Source organism: Medicago sativa, chromosome 3 (assembly GCF_051527215.1).
Source record: "Medicago sativa cultivar Bolivia chromosome 3, Bolivia_mono, whole genome shotgun sequence".
Classification (NCBI taxonomy): domain Eukaryota; kingdom Viridiplantae; phylum Streptophyta; class Magnoliopsida; order Fabales; family Fabaceae; genus Medicago; species Medicago sativa.
The window spans coordinates 62684611-62711401 of NC_140751.1; the positions used below are offsets into that span (position 1 = coordinate 62684611).

At 32.3% G+C, this 26791-nt stretch overlaps 3 protein-coding genes and 2 long non-coding RNA genes across 57 annotated transcripts; 1 reads left to right on the forward strand and 4 right to left on the reverse strand.

The window, feature by feature from the left end:
• Positions 1-818: 818 nt before the first annotated feature.
• LOC146938993 (putative delta-aminolevulinic acid dehydratase 2, chloroplastic) lies at positions 819-5279 on the reverse strand. 50 transcript variants are annotated; one of them, XR_015031492.1, is made up of 12 exons: positions 5087-5279; positions 4894-4958; positions 3940-3993; positions 3749-3810; positions 3629-3660; positions 3473-3543; positions 2647-2818; positions 2464-2530; positions 2279-2393; positions 1963-2012; positions 1402-1735; positions 819-1286 (listed from the first exon to the last, which is right to left on the reverse strand). XR_015031492.1 is itself a non-coding variant. In XM_085752828.1 (10 exons), the coding sequence occupies exons 4-7, from the start codon at positions 3786-3788 to the stop codon at positions 2505-2507; spliced, it is 270 nt and encodes an 89-aa protein (XP_085608954.1). In that variant the 5' UTR covers positions 3789-3810; positions 3940-3993; positions 4894-4958; positions 5087-5279; the 3' UTR covers positions 1345-1735; positions 1963-2012; positions 2279-2371; positions 2464-2504. The 50 variants fall into 50 exon arrangements, 9 of the variants coding, with proteins under 9 accessions (XP_085608950.1, XP_085608949.1, XP_085608952.1 ...); XR_015031511.1 differs by lacking the exon at positions 4894-4958 and having other exon boundaries at positions 1402-1599; positions 2279-2371; XR_015031510.1 differs by lacking the exon at positions 4894-4958 and having other exon boundaries at positions 1402-1619; positions 2279-2371.
• A 4481-nt stretch (positions 5280-9760) lies between these two features.
• LOC146938994 (ABC transporter G family member 31-like) lies at positions 9761-24536 on the forward strand. The gene is made up of 23 exons (XM_085752810.1): positions 9761-10250; positions 10692-10812; positions 11012-11100; positions 17547-17631; positions 18125-18281; positions 18369-18445; positions 18537-18681; positions 19000-19301; positions 19394-19675; positions 19865-20181; positions 20277-20437; positions 20520-20623; positions 20723-20879; positions 21007-21200; positions 21296-21628; positions 21704-21994; positions 22082-22165; positions 22312-22445; positions 22582-22809; positions 22893-23064; positions 23161-23248; positions 23722-23888; positions 24108-24536. The coding sequence occupies exons 1-23, from the start codon at positions 9913-9915 to the stop codon at positions 24387-24389; spliced, it is 4308 nt and encodes a 1435-aa protein (XP_085608936.1). The 5' UTR covers positions 9761-9912; the 3' UTR covers positions 24390-24536.
• Positions 12621-16293, reverse strand: LOC146938995 (uncharacterized). 4 transcript variants are annotated; one of them, XR_015031472.1, is made up of 6 exons: positions 15769-16293; positions 15520-15634; positions 15158-15212; positions 14913-15057; positions 13513-13627; positions 12621-13208 (listed from the first exon to the last, which is right to left on the reverse strand). It is a non-coding gene; the product is annotated as an uncharacterized LOC146938995 (long non-coding RNA). The 4 variants fall into 4 exon arrangements; XR_015031470.1 differs by having other exon boundaries at positions 15520-15638; positions 15769-15809; XR_015031471.1 differs by lacking the exon at positions 15769-16293 and having other exon boundaries at positions 12621-13312; positions 15520-15707.
• On the reverse strand, positions 16651-17349 carry LOC146938996 (uncharacterized). The gene is made up of 2 exons (XR_015033419.1): positions 16958-17349; positions 16651-16882 (listed from the first exon to the last, which is right to left on the reverse strand). It is a non-coding gene; the product is annotated as an uncharacterized LOC146938996 (long non-coding RNA).
• An 18-nt stretch (positions 24537-24554) lies between the features above and the next one.
• LOC146938997 (uncharacterized) lies at positions 24555-26349 on the reverse strand. Its single transcript, XM_085752811.1, has 3 exons — positions 25909-26349; positions 25623-25826; positions 24555-24753 (listed from the first exon to the last, which is right to left on the reverse strand). The coding sequence occupies exons 1-3, from the start codon at positions 26347-26349 to the stop codon at positions 24613-24615; spliced, it is 786 nt and encodes a 261-aa protein (XP_085608937.1). The 3' UTR covers positions 24555-24612.
• Positions 26350-26791: the final 442 nt, after the last annotated feature.

The following is a 26791-nucleotide window of genomic DNA, read 5'->3' on the forward strand; positions in this document are numbered from 1 at the left end:
CTATAGTGCTAAAGACACCATAGATCCTTGTATGTCCCCCATTGTCTAAATTATACCCCCCTCAAAACAGGAGATCAAAATTTATTTATGTTGTTCTTCTCAACTGCAATGGAAAGCAGGCTAGACACCCTGAGTCCACATATCATACTCTCTTTGATTCATGCACTCAAATTCAACAACACCACGCAACAGTGTTTTCAATCCAAAGTAGTGTCTCTAACATCATCGGCTAAAATAATGCGTAGTTCATGAGCTCCTCCTGATGTTTATAAAAACAAAGTTGAATTTGGTTCTTTTTACAACTGCCAAGGTTCTTTCTGAACACAATATACATAAAACCCAAGAGCATTGACATCCTTGGGTCAAATTGTTGTTACTTCTCCCTCTCACACCACACATTAACAACTTTGGATTTCAAAACAACGTAAAGAGTTGAGGCTGGGAGAGGGATAGGTAAGACAGATTCCATGGCAACAGATGCATAGTGAGGGAAGAGGTCGGTGTGTGAGGAGGGTTCCATGTCAAATTTATGCAATGTTATGTTGCTGAACTTTTTCTCTATCACCATTAGAGCATATACATATAACTTATGAAATATATAGGAGCTAGGGTAGCTTTGACCCACTTCCCTAGTCTCTGTGCTCTAATGGTGATATATATTTCTCATGTAGGTTACTGAGATCAATTGGGGACCTGCAAATTTTCTAATTCTTCAATCAGGAAAAAATTTTTGTTTATACCCTCAGATCTTACATGCCTACATACTTGTGATACTAATAACCTATGTCAATAAGCAAATCTTCATAAAGATCATGCAATTACAAAAATAAATTATTTTAGGATACTATTTTATTTTTTAACTTGTTCACTAAGACAAAGTCCATAGTTTAAAGCTCATAGTTTAAACTACAAAATCAAGCAATTACATAATCGAAGCTAATGAAACAGTGGGTAGAGAAACCCTTACATGCAAGTTAAATGTTATCGATGAAATGAAAGTTAAATGTTGCAGAGGCCATAATAGGGCATGTATACAATTTTCATTCTATTTCATGTGAACGTTCCCTGACACCAGATTTTCATGGTTTGTAAAATTCTTGCATTCTTTAGAATGTCTTGCTAATATAAGGTCACCTTGTAAAACTCTTTCTCCTTTCAAGCAACCACCAATAAAAACTCTACCGTTTCATGTGGCTGAAGCAACCACCAAGAGAGTCACCTTGTAAAACTCTTTATCCTTTCAAATTACCACCAAGAAAGACTCAATTGTTTCAGTAGGTCCAAAACTGCATACAAAATAAAAATAAAATTGTTCTGTGTTAATTGAAGTGCATAAATTCAATAATTTTGAAGTAAATTTGCCATATAAACTTTACATTCAACACAAATACAATATAATACTTGCTTCTCTAACTTCACAAATTGTTCTGTTTCAAAGGTAGAAACATATTGATGTTATCTGGATACTGCAAATACTCGTTTTAAATTTTCTCGACTGCAGTATTCTCTTTTGAGACAATCTGAAGATATCCTTTTCCATCAATAACTTTCATGGCTCTAATTGAAGGTCAAATTCTCCAATGTCACATGCAATGTTTTCTAAATAATTCCAAAACAGGCTGCAGTCAGAGGCAAATTAGCAAACTTCATAATCTTTATAACACAGAAGCATATAGACCCAATTAATCTAGTGTGTCTAGTTCATCATAATCTTCATCTTCATTTTTAGAGTAACCTTCACATAAAGAATTTTGAAAGGTAAATATAAATATTGTAAGATAGTAAAGTTGATGCATTCACTTTATCATACTAAAGGTGCCCCCACTTCATAACTTTTTCATGATCAAATTTAGACTTGTGGTTAACGCTAATTGATGCCCAAATAATTAAGTGACTGATTATTGAGTACTAAAGGTGCATAAAAGCACAATATTATTATGGAATAGATTAAAAAGAACACACCTGATTCATTTTGTTTATATATACAGATACAACTTTCCAGTGAAGATCACCTGCACAAAACTCAGGAATCAAATCACTTTTCAAAGACATAAACATCATAAGTGTAGAAAAATGTAAAGGAAAAAAATTATTTTTTTTGTTATTACAATATAAAACGATTCTAGATTATGATCATAATAGAGAGAGCATGAAAACATATAATTTCAAAATCACACACATCTTACAACACACGACAGGTAAAATCCAAGTGTGTTTGAACTCACTTTTAAGAGAGCCAAAATGTTCAAATTACGGAACATTGCTATTCTAAACTCACCAGAAGTCTGAATGGTTCTTCAGCCATTTTAGCAGCCAAACCAAGGAGAAGGTTATACTGATGTTCATAAGTGTAGGCACGAGCATAGATAATCTAGTGCATTAACAAACAGAAACTGGTAACCAGTCAGCACCAAAATATTCACAATCAGGTTATGATACATAAATGAAACAAAGGAAACTTACATTGTCCAGTACTGCCCCTGGATCCATTCCAAACCTCTCAGCTATGGCGACAATTCGGTCAGGTCGACTACATTACAAATAAACCAAAAAAAATTGGTAAGTGAATATCAATTGAAAAAACAATCATAAGTTATCAATTAGAAGTTCATCATAGTTTTTAAAAGCGAAGAGTAAAAAGCATACAAAGTTTCTTCAGTGTCAATGTAAGCAACTTTTCCATTGCCTCCAAATTATATGTAAGGATAATGTCAGCACCAGCCCGTCGGAGACACAACAATGACTCCATCATGACCTTTTCTTCGTCGATCATTTTCAGAGCACCGCCAGCTTTTATCATGGAATATTTACCAGAAACCTGTTCCATGAATTAAGAAGGATTATATGAATAAAGGGGGTTAAAGTAATATAGCAAAGCAAACTTGTTTTCAAACTGCTCAGACATATATCTTATCATTCACATAAAAGTAAGCCAAGGTTTTCTCTAATGGACAACTTTAAACTTCTTGTCTTCTTATCATGTGTTTTCCACATTCTAAACGAAGCTCCAGACCTTGCAAATGGGTAAGGGAAGATGAAGAAAAAAGTTGACTAATCTTTCTACAACAAAGACTACCAAAATTTATTTATTACAATAAAAGTGTTTCAAAGATGCTGTAAAATTAGAATATCAACCAAGCTTCTTCAAATTGAGCAACTTTGCACTTAAAATCTTTGTTAATTTGTTTTGGCAGTTAAAATCTAATAAACAGCATATGCAGTTCAGATTCCCAAACTGGAAGAATTACAGAGGACCACGAATATATGATCACTACACAAACAAATTCCCAATCAATAACTGTTTGAAGCAACCATAAAACTTTTGCCCCAACTCTAAATACAAGGGTTACCTTTGCCTATTATCGACAGACTTCTATTATGAGTATATAGCTTAATGCAGTATCAATTGAATATATGATCAACTTTTCAGCAGAAATATTTTGCCTAGAGCTAGAATGGATAAGAGAAGCACCTGGTATGCTGCAACTGGCAAATTTTCTAAAGTCGGTACAAAAGTGAAGATAAGATGAGTTCCATTCCTAACTACAAAAAATGAAATTGGTGTTGATTTAATAGCATGAAGTGTATATGTAAATTTTAGCAATGGTGGTTTAATTTCTGAGCATACCTTATATCCAATTGTAGCTCCTCTTCTGTATGCTAAATATCAGAAACTTCCATTCAGCTCAAGGTTATGAATTGATGAAATGAACCAAAGGTTTCACAATTTGCTTCAATAATAGCTTACCTGTTGTAATAACAGCAGCATCAGATATAGCATCTTGCATAATCAGTTTATGAATCCGAGTCCTATCGTTTGGAGTATACAATGAGGTGTAAAAAAGGGGTGGGAATTTAAACATTTCTTTAATAAATCAAACAGATTCACAACAATGCAGACAAAACATCAACAAATCAAAACAAAATAGATAAGCTAACCTAATAGGAGGGTGTTCAGTTATGATCTGAGCATCAGGAACTTTAGCAATTGCCCTAAGAAAATGAGCCAAAGGTTGTCTTTAGGTATTAGGGAAAGATCTACATACAACAAAACATATAGCATCACAATGCACAAGCATGCATTTCTTCAACCAAATAATGCTCATTTTATAAATAGTTATTACACTACATGGCAGTTAAGAATCTGCAATTTTTCGTGTATAACAAAACATCATATTAGACTGCGCTGAAAAAAAAAATTCTTGCTATAAAAAGATCAACACCCTCATAAAGAATCTCAATTTTCACTGTCATCTAAAATTTTAGGATTCATCAACCAATGTCATTAAAAATTGATCAAAGTTTCAGATAAAGAATCACAAACCTACGTCTCATCCAAAAATTTTAGATTCATCAACCAAATTCATTAAAAATCAATCAAATTTTCAATTCTACACAAAGAAAACTCATTTCAAGTATCCAACAAACATTTGTACACAAAGAAAACTTATCATCAACAAACCCAGTCAATCACTAATTTTAAACCTCACCAACAAACACATAAAACTTATCACCTGTTCATCCCACAAAGAAAAAACTTTCCGTATCATAAATTGGTAACACAACCACACAAATCTTAAGAACATTTGTTCAACTCATAAAAACCAGTCCAGATGCCCATTCAAGATGACCAAATTATTTCTCTTTGATTCTAAGAACAACAATACAGAAAAATTTCTCTTTAACAACAAACACAGGATTTCTTTTCTCTCAAATTTTTAAACTTATACTTAATGTATACAAAACAGAATCAATAAACAACAACACAAAACCAAGGAATCAAAAAGAAAAATCTCGACATGCAATCAAACATACAAAACAGCGATTAAACAAATAACACAAAAAATTAACCTGATCATGATTTTCAATTGATTCAAGGGAAGAGGAAATTACCTTTGATGAAGACCAAAACGAAAATTTAACACGAAGCAAAAACCAAAATCAAACACATCTCAGAACTGCAATCAACCAAAGACATACCAAAAAACCTAAATCGATTAAAAAGAAAAAATGCTTCAATCAATTAGAAGAACAAAATCGCACCAAAAAATGGGACATGCAAGCAGATCAAAATTAAAAATCCAACCTTTGATTGATGATAGAGACAAACGGAAGAAGAAGCAGAACGAAGAAGACGTCGCACACTGAGAAAGAAGAAAACGGTGGAGATCGGTGTGTTCAACGGCGAGATCGACGGCGGAAACGGCGAGATGGCGGTGTGAGGAAGAAGAGAACCCGTTTTCTTGTTTACTGTGTGAGAAGAAGGAAGTTGTGGGAATGAGGAAGAGAATGAAATCATACCACAACATATATATAGGAGGGAAATGGTTATTTACCAATTTACGAAAATACCCCCCATAAGGGCAAAATCGTAAAAAGCACGGACAATAATTGTCCTATATAGTTTAGTAGATAAAAAGATGAGTAATTTAATATCCCTAAAAAATGGACAGTAACTGACATAGAAATGGCCTTAAAAAAAACCGACATAGAAATGTGTGAATAGATATTTTTATTATTTTTAATGGATTTTGTTAATAAATATGAGTAAATTATTAAATTGGTTTATGTCATTGTAAAAAAAAATTAAATTAGTCTTTGATTCTATTAATAAAAAGGGGCAACCCGGTGCACTAAAGCTCCTGCATACGCAGAGTCCGGGAATGAGTCTCACCATTTGATGTATTGTACGCAATCTTACCCTGTTTTTACACAAGAGACTGTTTCCAGGACTTGAACCCGTGACCTTCCAGTCACATGACAACAACTTTACCAGTTGCGCCAAGGTTACCCCTCTCTTTGATTCTATTAATATTTTAGACTAATTTTTGTTTTTATAAAAAAAAAAATATCAATTTAGTCTCTCGTCATGTGACGAAAACATAAAGACATAGATTTAACTGAGAAATTTTAGCAAAAACAATGATTAGTTTTAAATATTAATAAAGTTAGGAACTAATTTGAGAATCTCTTAAAAGACAACAACTAATTTGATAATTTAATCTAAATATATCAAGAACACGTAAGATTCTAAATTAAAAATTAACTTTTTAAAAAAGTTAAGTAATTAAATTATCAATGAACTGAATACATGAATATTTATAAAAAGTTATTATTTAAGGCCATTAAAAAAAAGTGTTTTAAGGGTTTTGGTGAGCATATAATAAAGACATTTTCATTATATGTATAGATTAAAGTTCGAAAGTCGGATTTACCACATATTCATCTTAAAGATGACATTCTAAGTCACTTAATGACATTTCTCACTTTTACAATGAGAGAAGTGGAGAAAATTTTGTGGGTTTCGCTAACAAGCGTTTTAATGACACGTGTTTGTGTTTGCTAACGAGTACTATGAGTATTCATTAAGGATATTAAATTGTAAATTTTTATGAATATTTGTGTATTTAATACATTGAGAATTGAACTCTTTAATTTTTTTAATAAAAATACTACTCCCTCCGTTTTTTTTTTCTTTTTGATGTTTTAGGAGTTCAACTATATTTCAAAATACTTGATGTTTTAATATATTTAATATTTTTTTCTCAAGTTTAACCTTGTTGAAAAACACACCATAAAACTATTAAACGAGTTTTGAATTTTGGCTTATCAAATGTTTATTTAATTATAAATAAGGTCTTTCTAGTCCAAAACATACAAATATTTATATACTTTAATAACTTCTTAATACTTGTGCCAAGATCTAAAACATCAAAAAATAAAAAACAGAGAGAGTATATGTTTTGTATATAAAGTCAAAATAACGTTTTATTTCATAGTTTCTAATATTATTTCTATTGTTGTTGGTTATTCATCCTATTGTTATAATTGTTCCTATTTTTATTGATAATTTAAATATATAACCATATAATGGGAAATACACTTTTTGGCCGAATTTTTCTTCATTTTTTTACCGTTTATTTAAACTACTTTATAACTTTTATGATATTGATTCCTTCCAAAAAAAAGTATGATATCAATGAATTAAATAATTTAGTTGTATCTAATTGAAAGAGGAACACTATGCAACAATATAAGGAACATTTTTGAAAGAGGAACACTATGCAACAATATAAGGAACACTATTGTTCGGCACTTTAATAACTACTTTATAACATTTTTTTTTGTGGTGGTCGGGGTTTGAACCTCAGACCTTGCATATATTATGCATTGTCTTACCAACTGAGCTAAGCTCATGAGGACAATATAAGGAACATTTAACAACAATAGGAACAATATTATGCACTATAAAAAAAATATTATTTTGATCTTATTGTCAAAAATATTTTATTCTCTTTCTATAAGCGTCCATCTATTATAAAAATGTTAAAATAGTTTAAATGAAGTGTAGATATAAAGAAAAAAAAAATTCAATCCAAAAGGGTATATTCTCTTTGTATATTGTTATAGATAAAGTCAATGGTTAAATATATTTTTATCCTCCTTCGAAAAAAAATATTTTTATCCTAATGAAATTTTTAAAACAAATCGTTTCAAGAAATTTTTATTTATTTTTAAAATATATATTTTTGATCATTGATAAATTAGAGAAAATTTTCATTTTCCTCTAAAAAAATATTTTCATTTTTTAACTATAAAATAAATACAAAATCTTTTGACCGGGGAAAAAAGATTTAACGAAAATAAATCAATTTCATGGTATCATCTTTTAATATGAAGGAAAGCTAAAAATAAAATGAAAATTAAAAAGTAGTATATTTTATAATACCTCATTTCTTCTCCGTTGTTTCTCATCCCTATGTCGGTTTCGATCCATAGTTTTGAAAGGCTTAAAAATGATATCAAGACCATGTTGGTTTCACATATTTTACAAGTGTCAAAACTCTGTCAAACTCAAAAGCGTACAAACACTTAGAAATTTTTATAAACTTTATATCTTAGAATATTCCTAGTGTTAGAAGTTGCTGGAACTTTAAATTTAGTTTACCATTCTTTGAGTACAAAATGTAAACACATACAAATCTTTGTAAACTCTGATTATAGAAGTCATCTTGTATGAGACAAGGAAATTTTAAACTTATGTGTCTAATCAGTAATCTTGTATAAATATAATGAAAACTCCCTTGAAAGTGAAAGATGACTGGACTAACCTCGAATTATAGGGTGAACCAGGATAATTTGCTTGTTTGTTGTCTCTCTTCTCTTTCTCTCTTATTATCTTGCCTGCTCTATTTTATTTAAACACTTAAAGATTTTTTGAAAAAACCAACACAATTCAACCACATTCTTATGTTTTTCGCACCTTCGCATCTTTTGGGAGTGAATTAATATAGATTGTAGAAGGCATTAATGATTGACCCCCTTTTGAAACCCTTGCGGAGGGCATAGCTTAAGTATCTCCTTAAAATGCTTCCATGCTTCATAAAATGGCTCTTCAATATTTTTTTTTGTTGAAAATGTTATTGTTTCGTTTCCCCATTGACGTATTTTGAATAGAGGGAGTATTTAGTGAAGAATGCATGTTTCAATTTATACCATGTTCCTATGAATTTAGGAGACATGGAATGTCTGCCAGACCTTATCTTGCTTGCTCAAAACACAAAAAAGCCAAGCCTTAGCTTCACCCCTCAGTGAGAAAGGGAAAAGTCTAAGCCACATGATATCATTAAGCACTCCATCTAATTTCATAATATCACAACATTTAATTTGTCAAAAAAAAAAAAATATCACAACATTTAAGAAAAATCAATAGATAGAGATTTGGATCATCCATTTACAAACCAGAAAATTTAGACTCTTTTTACAAAATTTTCATTAAACTTAAAACAAACACCTCATAAACTTTTCTTAATCGTCTTTGATTTGTCATGCTTATTTTCTTTCTCTTCGTTTTAAAACCATTTAAATGCGTTGAGCTCAAAGTTGAATCATTCTTATATGTCGATGGGTCATCACTACAAATCAAAACATATAAATAAATTAAACATGCATATGGTAAAACAAGAATATGTCATGAACTTCCTTAAACATAGATATAGTAATATAAAGAATTAAAAAATGTTATTACCTCATAAATCTTGAAAAATAATTTATAAAGTAAATGTATAAAATAAAAATTTGATTAATACGCATATAAAATAATATATAAAAAAATGTACAAAATAAAAAGAAACTAATGAATAGTTAAACTTTATATTTATATTAAGTTTTTATTTTCTCTATTTGTTAGTACAAGTATAAAATAATTTATGAAGTAATTGTGTTTTTGGGTGAAAATTAACAAAAATTAGTTAATATATTGAAATTTGAAAACAAATGATAAATATTTTGTTCCTCAGAAACCAACAAGTAATAAAAAAAAAATACGAATGGACTATCATAATCACATAGAATGTATTTTTTATTTTATTTTGCTAATAATCACCTATAATGTTTCTAGAAAACAGACAAACAACAAGAAAAAAGTTAGAATATAAGCTAACCAACAATTAATAAAATAAAATAAAAAGAAAGGAGTATCATATCACTCCCCTGTAATGATTCTAGAAAAATGAAATCATAACTAAAATCTAGAATACAAATTTGACAAAAAAAAATTAGAATAGAAGCTAGCTAATTTTATCTTAATTGACTTGGCCATGTCATGCATGCAACTTAGTTATTTACGTCCATATATAGACATGAACATAAGCCCTTCACTTTGCGTTTACCAAATACCCTTCTTCTTTGGATTATGAAAGAGAAAGAGTGAGAAAAGAAGGAGAATAAGTTTCTACGAGTGGTGTATAGATCTATAGAGTGTTTTTCCAGAAAATATTTCGCAGAGGGTGCCTCATTTTATTCTTGTTAATAGTTTTATGATTCCATTATATTGGATTGAAATACACATTGTATTATTTTTTTTAATTTAAAACCAAGAGGAGAAGAAGAAGAAGAAGAAGAAAAATCAATATGTTAGGGGTTGATTATGATGCGGTTGAATCAAGGGAGCATTCATTTGCAAGGGCATCAAATGCAGAATGGGTTGAAGAAGATGAAGAAGAACTTCAAATGTTTGCCCTCTTAAGGTTACCTATGGAAAAACGTGTCAATTTGGCATTGATGAGGAAACCATCTTCAGAATTTCGTCGTAACTCATCAATTTCAAATAAGACCAAAAGTAGAATGGAACAAATCGATGTAAGAAAGTTGAATCGTGTTTATCGTGAACATCTTGTGAAGGAAGCCTTGGCTACCAATGAACAAGATAATTATAAGCTTCTTTCAGCCATCAAGGAACGATATAATAGGTAAATTAATAACATTCTTCCATTTTTGCACACACATCAATCACAATTAACATTTGAAATTTATGTAACCACATGCTGACTAAAATTTTGTCCTTCACATTAGTATACTAGTGTGTGTGGTTATGTGATGATTCTCTTAATTATACTAATTTTGCATTGAAGTCGTATTTTTTTTTTTCCATTAACATGGCATTGGTATGTCATGAAAGCTTATATATATGATTTTGCAATATTTAAATTAATTAATTGTTTGTGATACAATATCATTTTATCTTTAAGTGACAACTCAATGGTAAGAACTTGATCTTGTAAACTTAAGGGAAAATTTTCAAATATCATTATGAATCATTATAAAATGGTTGTTATTGTTACTTTAGTTAATAATTTCTCCTCTTCAATTTTATTTTGAATATTATTTGTTTTTGTGGTTGAATGCAAAAGGGTTGGATTGGAGGTTCCAAACATTGAAGTGAGATTCACAAACTTGAAAATTGGAGCTGAGGTTCAAATTGGGACAAGAGCTCTACCAACTTTGACCAATTACACACGAGATGGCCTTGAGGTTCATATATATACAATAAATAAATTATATGTGCACTTTATTATAGGAAGAGACTAAACATCAAAATTTGTACATATAGGTTAATATGGCCTCAAATATACATGCCATTGTTTTTGTTGTGTTTAGTCCACAACTGTTGTTAGTAATATTACAATACATTTGCAAAGTGATTCTGATTCATGGTGGTGTTGGTTTCCAGGGAATTCTAACCAGTTTGGGGATAGGTCGACCTAAAAGACATTCTTTAACGATTTTGAATAGTAACAGTGGTGTTATCAAACCTGGAAGGTAATTTTTTTCTCTCTTTAACGATTTTTTCATGTTTGGGAACTACTTTAACTTCCTTATAATTTTTTGGCTTAATTGCACTTTTGGCCCCCTATCTTTCCAAAACTTGCGGTTACAGCCACCTAACTAATTTAAATACAAAACAGCCCTCTAAGTATTGAATCTTTGGCAGTTTTGGCCCCCAACGCTGACGTGGCACCCTAAATGAGGTGCCACGTGTCATTTTTTATTTTTTTTTGGCCTTGGGGGCCAAAACCGCCAAAGATTCAATACTTAGGGGGCTGTTTTGTATTTAAATTAGTTAGGAGGCTGTAACCGCAAGTTTTGGAAAGATAGGAGGCCAAAAGTGCAATTAAGCCTAATTTTTTAAAACGACATCTTCATAATTTGTCAATACTAGAACGCAGACCCGTGCGCCGCACGGGTCTTATGAGTTAGAATAATTTGATATATAATAGACCGAGATATAGTGGAATGAAATTTAAATAATTAAACTACATAAATGAAATTTATCGCCAAACAAAAGCTACAATATCGATAAATATTGTATTGCCAACCAAACATGTTACACCAAAGAAATAAACGGTTTTTAATGACAACATAGCATATATTATGGAATATTACACATTTCGAAATACTTTTTCGTACACAACATTAGACGTCACATCAATATCTTCACCATCTTCATTGGTTATCGCCCTCCTCTGGATGTAACTCTCGAGACAACAACATATAATTGTCAATGTGAAAATACTGGCGTTGAGAAATATAATCCAACATGTCACAGTAATTGCCCTTGGCTCTCGTTAATTGTCACGAAAAATGAGACAACTAAAAGAAACTGTCGTCTTTGAAACTTGAAAGATCACGATTGATGCACAGGTCTTTGTGATGCACACATGAAATGTTTGTAAAACATGTGTAAAATGTATAGTTGCTTCTAATTTTTTTTTTGTTACAAAAATAAATAGAAAGAAAAGTGGTGTAATTTTTTGGAAGAAAAGATGGTATAATTATTACTTGACAAAATACACAATTATTTTTAACCCAATTTTTCATTTTATGGATCATTGAAGCAATTGTTAGAAAGACGCTTAAAAATAGTAGCAATCACATAAATGATTTGCTATGTCATTTAATCATTCATTCATATTAGCAAAAAATAATAAATAATCATTCATTCAATAGCTTTTTCAAATGGACAATGGTTTCAATATCATATTTTTTTATAGTGATTTCAATATCATTGAATCATGCATTCATACTGTTAACATCAGTGAAAAAATGCTTTACTTTAAGGGAATAAGGATCAACAAAAAAATTACAAAAGATATTACTAAGTATAAAAAAAAACTAAAAAAAATTGAAGTTTCAAATGTGCACTAATATAATCAAACACTAAGTATAGCCAAAAAAATATCAATGTGAAAAGGATCTTAAGTGGCAATAAGTTTTTTTTGAATCAGCAAAATATTATGGATAACCAAAACACTCGCAAGACGCTAAGAGACGGTGGAAAATAAAAACAAAGAGGCCGCATATATGCGTAACATCCACCCAAACAACCAAAACTATAATCCCACACAAATTCATAACAGCCCCACTAACGAAACGAAGCGAAATAGTGTAAGATATGACACTGAAATCCAATAATAACCACCGGAATTCAGACCCATAACTATGCCACAACCTGCGGAAATCGCAACACTAAAAACCGGAACCCCCCAAGCACCTGAAGCAGAGAGATCAGTCAAAAAACAGCAGCAGAAACAGGTGCCGAACCAGAAAAAAAAACAGGTAAAACAGGTGCTGCACTGTCATGACAGCAACAGAGCCACTGCCCACCTACATGCAATAAGTAAGAGCACATCATGATGTTCACCCCTCATTTTTAGTACAATCCACTATCAAAGCAACATAACAGAAAATTTCATTATGTACACTAATTATATGGAAGACTTAAACATTTGCCCACTTTTCCAACCCACTTTGAGAGTCTTGTATACTTATCCTTTATGGGAGCCTAGCTTCAACACAGGTACCAAAAAAACTATCTTCATTTGTGCTTGCACCTTTAATATAATTGATAAAGGTTCATCTTCACAAACCTGCAATGCAATTTCATAAAAATAACAATAATTTCAGATGAAGTCGACCCCTTTGCTTGAACTCAGCCATATCATAGAAGTATTCCCTATTAATTTCTTCATTTCTGCACAAAACTCCATCAACATCACTTGATCAATACTACACTTCATCACATCACAACTACTCAATTTCACTACTAAAAATAGTCACATCTCGAATCGAGTTCATGATACTTCAGAGGTTGAAATCAATATATGATGAATTTTATATAAAAACACTATAGTTGACATAAAAGTTTTAAGACTAAAGATTTAGGAACTTTACCTGAAGTTTTACAAAACAATCACAGGAAGTGATAATCATGATTATCCAAAATGGTAGTGGCTTATGTATGGGGGAATGCAGCCGCCCTTCAAGGGAAATCAAACCATGCCAACACCTTCACATGTATTTAGATAAATGATGAGTACTTATCTCATTGATAACATAAACCTGTGCAAGAGAAATCGTGATTGCTTAAATAAATAAAAAACTATGACAACATAGAATAGAGTGCACTAATTACATAATATGTGGTAAAACGTGCAAGCAAGTCCATTGTGTCATTTTAACAAATTGTGCAAATATCCTTCTGATAGCCTATAGCTCACATCCAATTGAAATCATAATGAATGAATTTAATTGACAGGCATCCTTATAAACACACTCAGATTGATAACCTTGCTATATAAGAGCTTGCTTGTAGATGGTAAAACCTTAACCTAATTTCCAAAAAAAATGTGACAAAAAAAAAGGCTCAGGTATATCAGCCATTTTTATGGACATCTGGTTTAACCATGACACTATGGCACCTACAATATACATGATTTGTGCATCCTCATGTATCCATTTCTGCATCATTCACATTAGAACATGAATGACCCTCACTCATCCAATCATTAAATTTAATGATACAACAGATAAGGACTTAATGTGATTGAAGGGTTTCCATGAATTTGTTTTGAAGAGTTTTTGTTCATAACATCTGGTATAAACTAATGAAACTAAACTTTTTTCAATGTCCTTTTCATGTATATTTTTTAAACTCTGATAAACTGCCATTCAGAAAGCGCGCAATCTCTGACCACATTCATTGATAGCTATTTTACCACATACTCATTTTACTAACAGACCAAAGTTCAACAACCATAATTTATTCAGCAACTATTACCCCTGCAACTGAGGGTAAAAATGGATAATAGTCTACCATACCATATATTCAACAACCATATACATTGACATGATCAAACTTCTAGCTTACCATAATTTTTTTCGATGCACGGCAAGTAAATGTCAACCATGTGTTGATTAAGGATTGTTAACTTAATTGGTTGTCCATCATACAAAAAGATTGAGAATCATGATAGCAATTACTATCATATATAAAATTAAGATAAAATGGATTTTCATTATTTATTTGGGTGAATATCTATCTTTTTTAAACATACAAAATATGAGTTGATATAGAAAACTCAAATTGGATGTCGTTGTTGTTCATCGAAAGATAAAATAGGCATCCACAGATTCACATGGTTTACTCTAGAGCGAATATCAAATCCATGAGATTCAAGCTTAAAAAGAAAACATCCTTCAGTAGTATCCTAAATCATTGATTGTAGAAAAAAAAAAGTATAAACTTATCGACAATACACTTTTAAGTTAAAATTAGAGATTATTTAACTTGCCTCAGAATTGCAGACCTTGTCATTTTTCACATAAAATCTTCACAATAATAGTAATAACTCTCGATGCACATTTACTGTATGCCTGATAGACCATCCTATACCAGTCTTAAACTCACAGGTTCTTGCCAACACTGAACTGAAGCATCTATGAAGCAACATTGTTACACACACAAAATAAATTAAATTTGGCATAAAACAGTAGAATGAAGAGTAATCTTGCGAAAATCATGAACAAAATAATTAACCTCAGCTGATTCAACCAAATCTTCGATAGTTGTAGAAAATTATCAGAGAGAGGGACTGTAATCAGACCAGTAAAACAAATTAGAAACTTTAGGCAAATCATTAGTTAATTTTTTAAATGCACACAAAGGATAGAATAATGGTTATTGTAAAAGCTGCACCCTATAATTTTTTCTAAATCACGGTGGCGCACCGTGATTTTGATAAAGTCACCACAGAAACCCAAAATAAGCTTGGATAAAAAATATACACATCTAAGTATAACCTTATGAAATAAGCTCCTTATAGCAGTCAAAGAAAACTACCTTAAAACTCAATTTAAATTACTTGCAACTTGAAATAATATGAAAAAGGAAGACATTACACATGTAGAGCAGACTCTAATAGATAATGTTGTTTCTTCCTCATTTTCCTTTGTCCCTAGAAGCCACAAACCAAGCTTAGTCGCCTTAAGATTCTGATCGTTCTCATACGTCACTCTGCCTTCATAAAATGATACAGATAATGAGCAAACACCTTTATAGAAATGATTCCTCAAAAAAAAAAACTATAGAGAAATGAGAAAATACTCGTGCCTTGGTTGAAGTCAATAGAGAAGAACATAGCAAAGTACCTTGATATAAAGTAAGCTACAATGTGATTCCATAAGTATGCACACTTGCAAAAATATGTAACACACTTCATATGTTCTTGCCAAATGATTAGCAACACAGAATGAAAAATAATAGCAGATTCATATGTTCCTTTCAAAAACCAAAATCATATGTTAAATAATTAAGAGGTAATTACATATTGTCAAGCAAGATACTACAACAAATATCAGCAACACACACAAAGAAGTGGAGAACAACAAAACATATATAGCTTTAAATCAAGGCAAGCCTGATGCAAATACAATGTTTCAAAAAGCAGGACACAAAAAGGAAAGAACTATAAGTGAAAAACCTGAAGGGGAAAGAAACCTGTAAAAGCATCACCTTCTCATCAAAGCCTCACTCTCCATCATCATCTTCAACATATGAACTCAAACCTAGTCACACTAACTATAAGAGAAGTTACAGCTCCTAAAGAAACAGAAGAAAAAAAATATGCTAGCATAAATTGTGTGAGAAGGAAATAGTAAAATTGAAACCATGTTAAATCACTTCTATCAAATTGCGAAGTTGGTGAGATGAAATAATATTTATAAAAAGATATTGAAGTGATACCAATGAAACAACCAAAAAATACAATTTTCGTACCTTTTTTGCTTATGATTGAAGCTAGTTCTTTGAACAATGGAATGAATAGACAACATGAACGACACAACAATTAAATAAAAACAATAGACATACAAATTTGAATGGAAAAAGTGCAACAAAATTTAGGATTTTGTTACCTCCTTTTTGTATTCCAGAACCAACTACATCCTCTTAATATACCATAAACAAATACATATTGCATCACATCTTCAAAATGACCCGGATCTTAAAATACACATAAATCACAAAAATGATTTAAAATCAAAACACGGATTAAGATTTATATTAACTTTCTTCAGTGGAACAGAGGTGAAATTATCACAACATCCTAACCTAATTCAACCTTTATATCCATTCCATTTCTTTCCATCAGCTTTCCCAACCTAATTCAAATTCACGGTAAAACTATATCGCTTCACAAAACTCACCACAACAACGGATCTGTTGCTTGGATTCTCTATCGTAAACCTCTCTCTGAATTCAGACCTAAAAATCACAAAACAAAAATCATCAGAATCAAATCGAACTTCAACAGAACAAATTCATAACGTAAACAATCACCCTTCGGTCGCCGTCTTGGATCCATCAATTTGTGCGTTCAACAAATTGATGCGTGCAAGCGAGTAACTCGCTTAAATGATTGAAGCAGAAAGAAAAAGAAATCGAAAAGGCCATGGTCACAGCAGCAGTGTCGCAGAGAGAAGGAGAGAGGGAGAGAACTGACCGTGCGGTAATACGTGATTGCATAAGGAATGGGGGGAGAGGGTTGGCGGTGGTGACGATGATAAGAGGAAGAAGAAGAAACGCGTGAGAGAAAGAGAGGAAAAATTGTTAGGTTTAGGTTTAAATTAGGTTTCGTAATTAAGATTTAGGTTAGGGTTAAAACAGGAATTTTAGTCATTAGGGTTTAGGAAAAATTAGGGCTTCAAAATTGGCTTGGGACAACTTTTATATATAGAATAGATAAACAAGAACATAACATTGTTTTTCTTGCGAGTCGAGTCCTAATAGATAAATCGAAACAAAATGGTATTTTTCGATTGAGTGGTTTTTAAGAATCATGACGGTAGGGTAATAAGACACTTTCATGTTTCATGTTTGTTATGTTAATTGATCATTATCCAACTTAATGTAATGTATTGTTGCATAGGATGACATTGTTATTAGGACCTCCAGGATCTGGCAAATCTACTTTACTTTTGGCTCTTGCTGGAAAACTTGCAAGTAACCTCAAGGTAACTAACTACATATTCAAAATAGAACTGTAGGAAGCATGGTTGGAAAAAAAATCTTATTTATGAAAATAGCAAGGAAAAGTTGAGTTATTCATGGAAATTGAAGATGAAAAAAATGAAAGTAATTTCAATTTGGGGTGTCTAGTATTTTTATTTTTTTCCAAGTAGCCTAGTTGCGAGAATTTTATCATTAAGGTGAATAAATGAAGAATACATGGTTCGAACTTCAACCCTTACATATTGTAATGCATTAGTGATACATTTTTTTGCTCTAACTTCCATTCCTAATTCAAACATGAATGACACTTTTTTTATAAGACTAAACTTGATGCGAGAAAATTTATAGAGCCTAAATTATATTTACTATAGATATATCTTTTATATAAACTTGATGGTCCAAAAAGTTTAGAACAAATATTCTGAAATATTCTTTAAAATCTAACTGACATGTTAGAATTATATTACACCCTTTGATTGTGTGATATTTTTGCAGAAAAGTGGTAATATAACATACAATGGCCATGAGCAAAACCAGTTTTGTATTCAAAGGGCTTCAGCATACATTAGCCAAATTGATGATCACATAGGTGAATTAACAGTGAGAGAAACTTTTGATTTTGCAAATAGATGTCAAGGTTCAAGTGATGCAGGTACATTATAATATTACCTTTATTATATACATTTTTAATTTAAGTTGAATTTCTGAACTAAATTAAATCACTTAATTTCTTAATCAGAGTTGTTGAAAAATCTGGAAAGCTTAGAAAAGGAAAAAAAGGTGATGCCAAGTCCAGAAATTGATGCATTTATGAAGGTTGGTTTCAAATGTATATGAAAATTAAATGATGCATGCATGCATTCTAAATCCTAAATACTTTGTTTCTAAAATTGATTTGACTCTACAGGCAGCATCTGTTGGTGGCAAAAAGCACAATGTAATGACAGATTATATTTTAAAAGTGCTTGGTCTTGATGTATGTTCTGATACTGTTGTTGGTAGTGATATGATAAGAGGGATATCTGGTGGTCAAAAGAAGAGAGTAACAACAGGTGATTTGTGCAAAAGTTGTTTTTAGCTTATTTTCATAAGCTACTCATGATAGCTTATGAAAATAACGCTTATATTATTGTTGACTTTCATTGTTTTGCTTCTTTCATTATAAATACAAGTTGTACACTACACTGTAAACCCTAAGCTTGAAATCACGATACAAACAAACTGGTCACTCAGCAGTCGGAGATGTAGACACAATTGATCGAACTTTCTTACCATACATCATGTGTTCATTATTTGCGCTTTTAGCATCTTCATTCTTTTGAACCGGGATTGCTGTTCTAAAGTTTTGCATTTCATTTCATTTCTTCCAGGAGAAATGATCGTTGGACCAAGAAAAGCTTTATTTATGGATGAAATATCAACTGGACTTGATAGCTCTACCACATTCCAGATAGTAAAATGCATAAGAAATTTTGTACATCAAATGGAAGCTACTGTACTAATGGCTCTTCTTCAACCGGCGCCAGAGACATTTGATCTCTTTGATGATCTAATACTTTTGTCAGATGGACATATAGTATATCAAGGCCCCATAGAACATGTGGTAGAATTTTTTGAATCATTAAGTTTCAAACTTCCACCGCGCAAGGGAGTCGCAGATTTTCTTCAAGAGGTATTTTTAGATTATTGATTGTTTATCTTTAATGGTTATTGATCAAATGATTTTTGAATTTATTTTCTTAACTCGATATTTTCTTATACCAGGTAACATCTAAAAAAGATCAAGCACAATACTGGGCTGATTCTTCAAAGCCGTATAAATTTATTCCAGTACCAGAGATTGCAGAAGCCTTCAAAAATTCCAAATTTGGGAAGTCTATGGAAGCCATGTATACTGCTCCCTATGATAAATCAAAAAGCCATCCTTCAGCTTTGCCGAAAAATCGTTTTGCTGTGTCAAATTGGGATCTTTTTAAGTCTTGTTTGTCGCGAGAATGGACCTTGGTCTGTAGAAATAGTTTTCTTTACATATTTAGGACTTGTCAGGTACGTATATACTTGATTAAACATTTGTGCACCGACACTTTCTTCAGTAAATTGTTTTTATTTCTTAATGTTTATACAAGTAGAATTCATGATAATACTTGTAGGTGTGTGCTTTTTGTATCTTTTAATAACTTTTTGATGGTCTCTTCCAATAATTTGATGTTCGACAAATTTCTTACGTTGTCAAAGGTTATACTTGTTGGCTTGATCGCTTCCACGATGTACCTTCACGTAAAAACTTATCCTAAGAACGAACTTTCGGGCAATCTCTACATGTCGGCACTATTTTATGCATTGGTGCACATGCTGTTTAATGGGACTACTGAGTTGTCACTTTTGATATTTCGCCTCCCTGTCTTCTATAAACAAAGAGGCAATTTATTTTATCCGGCATGGGCATGGACATTGTCCACATGGATTCTTCAATTTCCTTATTCCATTGTTGAATCTGTTGCGTGGACTGGTGTTGTGTACTACATTATTGGATTTGCTCCTGCACCTGGGAGGTATTTTACTTTACATTCATATACTGTTTTATGACTTTTTTCCGGCCTTCTTTTAAAACTCATACATACTCTTTGCTTTTCGGTTAATATTTCAGGTTCTTCCGCTACATGCTTTTATTGCTTATGGTGCATCAAATGGCATTAGGTCTCTTTCGGCTCACAGCTGCTATTGGACGCGATATGGTTGTTGCTAATACAGGTGGATCGGGTGTACTGATGATTTTATTCTTATTGGGAGGATTTATTATCCCACTAGGTAGGTTATATCAAGAAATACTGGAAAAAAGGCAGATACATATTGCTATGTTTTTGTTGGTGATTATTGCTGAATTTTTCAGACATGATTAAGCCATGGTGGAAGTGGGGTTACTGGTTATCACCTCTTAATTATGGACAGAGAGCAATTTCAGTCAATGAATTTCTTGCAACAAGATGGTCGGAGGTACATCATGCATGCAAATTAAATTTTATCTTTTTACATTGTAATTTTGGCATATAGTTTATAGAAGATTTATGGAATTATGGAAACTGTCTATTTCAGCCTTCGGCTTTAGGGAACGACACAGTTGGTCGAAATATACTGAAGACATTTAATCAACCAACTGAAGATTACTGGTATTGGCTTAGTATGGGAATGTTCGTAGTTTACACATTGGTTTTCAACATCTTTACCACTTTGGCGCTGACCTATTTGGACCGTAAGTTGAGAGCAATTTCTTCTTCATATTACCATTTTTATCGATGCAAGTTCGTTCAGTATATGTATTTGTTGATAGTTGATACCCTATCTTTCTAGTTTACGTTCTCTATCTTGGCATGCTACAGCAATAAAAAAACCAAGAGCAATTTCTCAGGATGAAGTTGAAGACTCAGAAAAGAGTTCCGATAGAGTTGATAATGAATCAACAAAAAGTTCCAAATCTAATGCTAAAGAAAGCAAAAGCAAGGGAATGATTCTTCCTTTTGAACCATTGACAATGACATTCCACAATGTCAATTATTATGTTGATATGCCGCAGGTGACGGAGTTTGTTTAAATATGAACGCAAGAAATAGAAGAGTTGATAGTTCCACTAACTGTTTCTAAATGAACTTTTTTTCTTCTTTCTTTCAGGAGATAAAGAAACAAGGTGTAACAGAAAGTAGGTTGAAGCTTTTGTCGAATGTGAGTGGTGTTTTCGCACCTGGTGTACTTACAGCATTAATGGGATCAAGTGGAGCTGGGAAAACCACTTTAATGGATGTCCTTGCAGGAAGGAAAACAGGAGGATATATCGAGGGAGATATTAAAATATCTGGTTATCCAAAAGTGCAAGCCACATTTGCCAGAATTGCGGGTTATGTTGAACAAAATGACATACACTCTCCTCAAATGACAGTTGAGGAGTCCTTGTGGTTTTCTGCATCATTAAGGCTTCAAAAGGAAGTGAGCAAAGAAAAAAAGCAAGTAAGTTCCTCCCCGAGATATCTTATCTTATGCGTTATCGCGTAGGCTTCGTTTGACATAGTACTTGTTTTGCAGGAATTCGTCGAACAAGTAATGAAACTAGTTGAACTTGATAGTTTAAGACACGCTATGGTTGGAATGGCCGGCGTTTCTGGCTTATCAACCGAGCAGAGAAAGAGATTGACAATTGCAGTGGAACTTGTGGCAAACCCTTCTATAATTTTCATGGATGAACCTACCTCCGGACTTGATGCACGTGCCGCGGCCATTGTTATGAGAACTGTTCGCAATACTGTTGATACCGGAAGAACTGTGGTTTGTACCATACATCAGCCAAGTATTGATATATTTGAAGCATTTGATGAGGTTAGTTGTTCAATCAAGGTGCTATTTTCTAACCAATTTAATATTTTTATTAATGATAATTAAGTAGCTTTAATTCTTTGTTCGTAGTTACTTCTTATGAAACGTGGAGGACAAGTTATCTATGGAGGGAAGATTGGTAACCAATCAGATGTGATGATAAAATATTTTCAGGTGACATTTTCTTTCAATTATTTCTTGTATAACTTAATTCATTCTCATTTTCTAGTTCTGTAAGGATCATAATGTTAAGGTAGAAACGATGTTCGTGGAATTTAAGCTAATTTTCTTTGTTAAAAACATCATTTTTTTTTATGCAGAGTATCAGTGGAATCTCCCCAATTCCTAGTGACTACAATCCAGCTACTTGGATGCTTGAGGTTACCACACTTGCTATTGAAGAAAAACTCGGTGTAGACTTTGCAAATGTTTACGAAAATTCCGACCAATTCAGGTAACTTTATCTATTCTCATTGAGTCCTAATGACAATAAAAGACGTCTTTTCTAAGGAACGAATTAACAAGTTACGACCTTATGTACAGAAATCATAATATGAGATTAATGGCTATATTACATCCTTTTATCTTAGGACGGTGGAAGCATCGATTAAAAAATATGAACAACCATCTCCTGGCTCACAACCATTGAAGTTTGACACATTATATTCACAAAATACATGGTCACAACTTCACAAGTGTTTATGGAAGCAGAATATTTTATACTGGAGAAATCCATCATACAATGCAATAAGGATGTTGTTTACGATAATATGCGCTTTAGTTTTAGGGTCAATATTTTGGAGGATCGGTGTAAAAAGGTATGAAAAATATATGATTTCATTTGTTATAAGAAAAATACAACAAAATTGGTGATAATAACCATGTCATTATTATTCTACAGGGAATCAACTCAACAAGTGATGGTAACTATGGGTGCAATTTTTTCTTCATTATTGTTTGTTGGGGTGAAAAATGCAACTTCAATACAACCAGTTGTTTCAGTTGAAAGGACAGTGTTTTATAGAGAGAAAGCAGCTGGAATGTACTCTCCAATTGCGTACGCAGCAGCACAGGTATATAGCTAGTTTTGTCAATGTATTCAAAAATTATTTTAAAGATTAAATCTCTTGTGCATATTGTATATAATCATTACTTAATCTGATTAACAGGGGCTGGTGGAAATCCCATACCAATTTGTTCAAACAATAATATATGGTGTAATTACATATTTCATGATGGGTTTTGAAAATAATGTTGGTAAGATCTCGATTTTCGCTGTTGAAATGCTTCCTGCATCATGTATTTGGGGTCCTCCTAAAACTTACATCATGAGAGTGAACACTTTTTGGTTTGTTAGAAGATGTTGTGTACAGATGAGTGAATCACCAATTTTGTCTATGAAAGACAATTTGATTACGAAGTTAACCAAATTTTAAAATGATCATTGAAATTGAAAATCTTAAACCACATTAGTCCTTTTGGATCAGTGAACTTAATCACGTAGAACAAACATGATCGATCATTTTGAATTTTAGGGATCCTAGAATTGCGTTAATTTCAAGAACTAAATTGTCTCAAACTTTTACATTGACATTTATATTTTTCTCTCAAACTTCCTAGAATTAAGAAACTTTTACATTGACATTTATATTTTTCTCTCATTAAGTATCTCAAAGTTCGTTCTCCGATAAGTACTAATGTGATACATTTTTTCTTCCTCTCTAATGCAGGAAAGTTTTTGATGTATCTTGTATTCATGTTCCTCACATTTACCTATTTCACCTTTTACGGCATAATGGCTATTGGTGTTACACCAACCCAACACCTCGCAGCTGTAACTTCTTCTGCATTTTACTCTCTATGGAATCTTGTCGCAGGTTTTATGGTTCCAAAACCGGTGAGTAAAATAAATAAAAGTATTACAAGGATCCTCTACAACCGTTGCACGGTGTAGTGACCGCGAGGGGATCATTAGTTTTCTCTCGTCAGATCTAATAGTCTCCACGGTCGTTGCACCTTGTAGGGGTCGCAAGGGATCTCAAACTGAATATTTATACTTACAAAAAAAAAAAATAGTTTTTCGGCCCTAATGCTAACGAGTCTTGCAATGTTTCAGTATATTCCTACATACTGGCTTTGGTTCCATTATCTCTGCCCACTTTCTTGGACACTACGTGGTATTTTAACATCTCAATTTGGAGATGTAGAAGATATAATTGAAGGGCCAGGATTTAAGGGCAGTGTGAAACAGTATTTATCTGTTTCTCTTGGATATGAAGAGACAATTAATGGAGTTTCATCAGTGTTGATATCAGCAATTGTGCTTGTTTGCTTCACCATACTCTTCTTTGGTTGCTTTGCTTTCTCAGTCAAAGTATTCAATTTCCAAAGGAGATGATTGAAGAATGTAGTTATAGATACATAAGAATAGAAGATACTATGATTGATAATAGTATCATAAATGTAAGTGATGTAACAAGTTATTTACTAAACAAATGTAAGTGATGTTCAAATATATACATTGGTTCTTCTAGTGACAATCAAATGCTGCTACAACAGAAAACAGAATAAAAACAAAAGTGATCAATCCCTAAGGAATCAATTAAACAATATTGATTCTTCTACACCAACTTGTAGTAACAATTGTTTGCATTGATTAGAACCTCATATCCCTTGCCACATGGACACTTGAAAGTAAGGCTTAAACACTTATCAACCCACTCTACACTAACAGCTTCTTCATAATCAGTTCTCAATTCATCCTACAAAAACATAAATGAATTCATTCAGCATGAGTCATATATATAGTTTTAACTTGGTATTGCCATAATAACTAAATCGCCACCGAAATTGTAGCTGCATTAATCACTCTTCATTGTGATTTTCCACAAAATATCAAGAATCGTCACAAACATTGGTTTTTAACTCCGGTCCGCAACAGCAATTGCAGGCACAAAATATCAAGAATCATCACAGATATATATGTTGATAAGAGAAAGTCTAGATACTACTTATTACAATCTACTACATTATTTGTGCAGACATTCTGATATAACCTACTACAAAATTGTGCATGTGTGAGTAAACAGTCTTACTCACCAGAGATGTCAAATAGTGGCTTAAGTGGCGATATAGCGTAGTAAAATCTGAATAAAACACTATTATTCTATGATACGTGATTTAGTACAAATTGTTGTCAAATAGCGGCTATAGTACTATAGCATATCCGAATTTGAACAGACCAGTGCCACTATTTTCCGTGATCTGTCATCGACAACACTGCTACTTACTAGCATTAATGTATATGACTATTGCTTAACTACAGAAGAGAAATTAAGTGAACAAACAAGGAAACATTCAATACATTCCCATAACTCCCAGATCCTACATAATTGAGTTGTTAAAATTGTTGCACATAAACTATGATTACAATTGAAACTATGATCAAATTCAATACCTTCCCATAACCCCCAAATCCTACATAATTAAGTAAGTGCAACTAGGATATTCATATAAATAAGAAAAAGTTGATAAATTTATGAGCATAACTTGTAAGTACCAATTAAAGAACCAAATACATTGAAGATTACAATAGAAAAGACAATCACAGTCCAAGATTCAAGACATATACCTGAGATATGAGTTTTTCATCTTCAGCAACAAAAGAGTCAAGAGAGTGCTCTTCTTCTTGTTCTTTTCCATCTTTTTCATCTTCAGCATCAGGAGAGGGCTCTTCTTCTTGTTCTTGTTCTTTTTCTTTTTCTTCCTCGTCTTCCATAACTTCATCCCACACTTTCTTCATTTCTTTTAACCGATCCTTCATCCTTTTAAGCCTCTAAAAATAACAAACAAAACCCATGATTCCAAATATAAAAAAGATTACTTTTTTAGCAAGAAACACAAGTTTCAACACATACCATTGAATCAGATTCAGGGGTGATTTTTTCAGTAGAGTTCAAATAACAAGCAACTGCTTCTTTAACCTCCGAAGGATCAATAACTTCAGATATACATCTGCTGATTGGAGGCAGATGCGGCAAAGCAGTCGACGACCCTTTAACCGGCATGGATTGATCCGGCAAGGTGCATGGATCGGAGACACAGCGGCTAATAGCATTACCACGGAGACTGAAAGGAAGTGTAATGGCGGAGAAGCCATTACGGGTGAGATTGCTTGCGTCAAAAGAATGCTTCTTGGATGATGGTTGGTGAGCAGAAGATGATGATGGTGAACGGCGTTTGACAGAGTTGTTGTGAGTGTGATGATGATCAAGCATTGATGATGTTGGAATAATCATGGATTGTTTCTGTTTGTGAGGGATCAACATGGATTCTTGTTGAATCTGTAAATCACCCATTCTTCTGAATTGTTTTTGGATTTGAATTTGAATTTGAATCTTGGTTGTAAAGCAAGTGTGAGTGGCAAAGAGTTGTGAAAAAAGAGGGAAGGTTTGAGTATATATAGAAGAATCCAGAATGCACAATTTGTCTTTCAAGAAGATCCAAATTTTGTTGTTATTTTTCAAATATTTTTTCTCTTCTTGTTTATTATGAAGAAATGTTACCATTTTAAAACATGTAAATTTTGCATATCGAGATTATATGTTGAAATTTAAGAAATTCTATAAAGGTAAATTGTTTGAAATTTTAGCTTAATTCTAATGATTTTGTAGAGTCAAATTGTAATCATTGAATGCTACATAGTATACAAGATTATGATTCTCTCGTTCTGAAACCAACATAAAGAGGTGAACGTTTTGGAATTTGATGCAAATTAAATGAGAGGTTGGTTAAGGGTGA

Excerpts from the sequence above, each read along its gene's own strand:
- LOC146938993 (XM_085752826.1), bottom strand. The coding sequence starts at position 3,863 with ATGTTTAAATTCCCACCCCTTTTTTACACCTCATTGTATACTCCAAAC. Across the intron at positions 3,661-3,748 it reads TGCTGCTGTTATTACAACAG|CATACAGAAGAGGAGCTACA; the intron begins GTAAGCTATTAT and ends TCTGATATTTAG. Across the intron at positions 2,531-2,646 it reads ATTGACACTGAAGAAACTTT|TCGACCTGACCGAATTGTCG; the intron begins GTATGCTTTTTA and ends TTTGTAATGTAG.
- LOC146938994 (XM_085752810.1), top strand. The coding sequence starts at position 9,913 with ATGTTAGGGGTTGATTATGATGCGGTTGAATCAAGGGAGCATTCATTT. Across the intron at positions 20,182-20,276 it reads TTTGCTCCTGCACCTGGGAG|GTTCTTCCGCTACATGCTTT; the intron begins GTATTTTACTTT and ends TTAATATTTCAG. Across the intron at positions 23,889-24,107 it reads GTTTTATGGTTCCAAAACCG|TATATTCCTACATACTGGCT; the intron begins GTGAGTAAAATA and ends GCAATGTTTCAG.
- LOC146938997 (XM_085752811.1), bottom strand. The coding sequence starts at position 26,349 with ATGGGTGATTTACAGATTCAACAAGAATCCATGTTGATCCCTCACAAA. Across the intron at positions 25,827-25,908 it reads CCCCTGAATCTGATTCAATG|AGGCTTAAAAGGATGAAGGA; the intron begins GTATGTGTTGAA and ends TGTTATTTTTAG. Across the intron at positions 24,754-25,622 it reads ATGAAAAACTCATATCTCAG|GATGAATTGAGAACTGATTA; the intron begins GTATATGTCTTG and ends ATGTTTTTGTAG.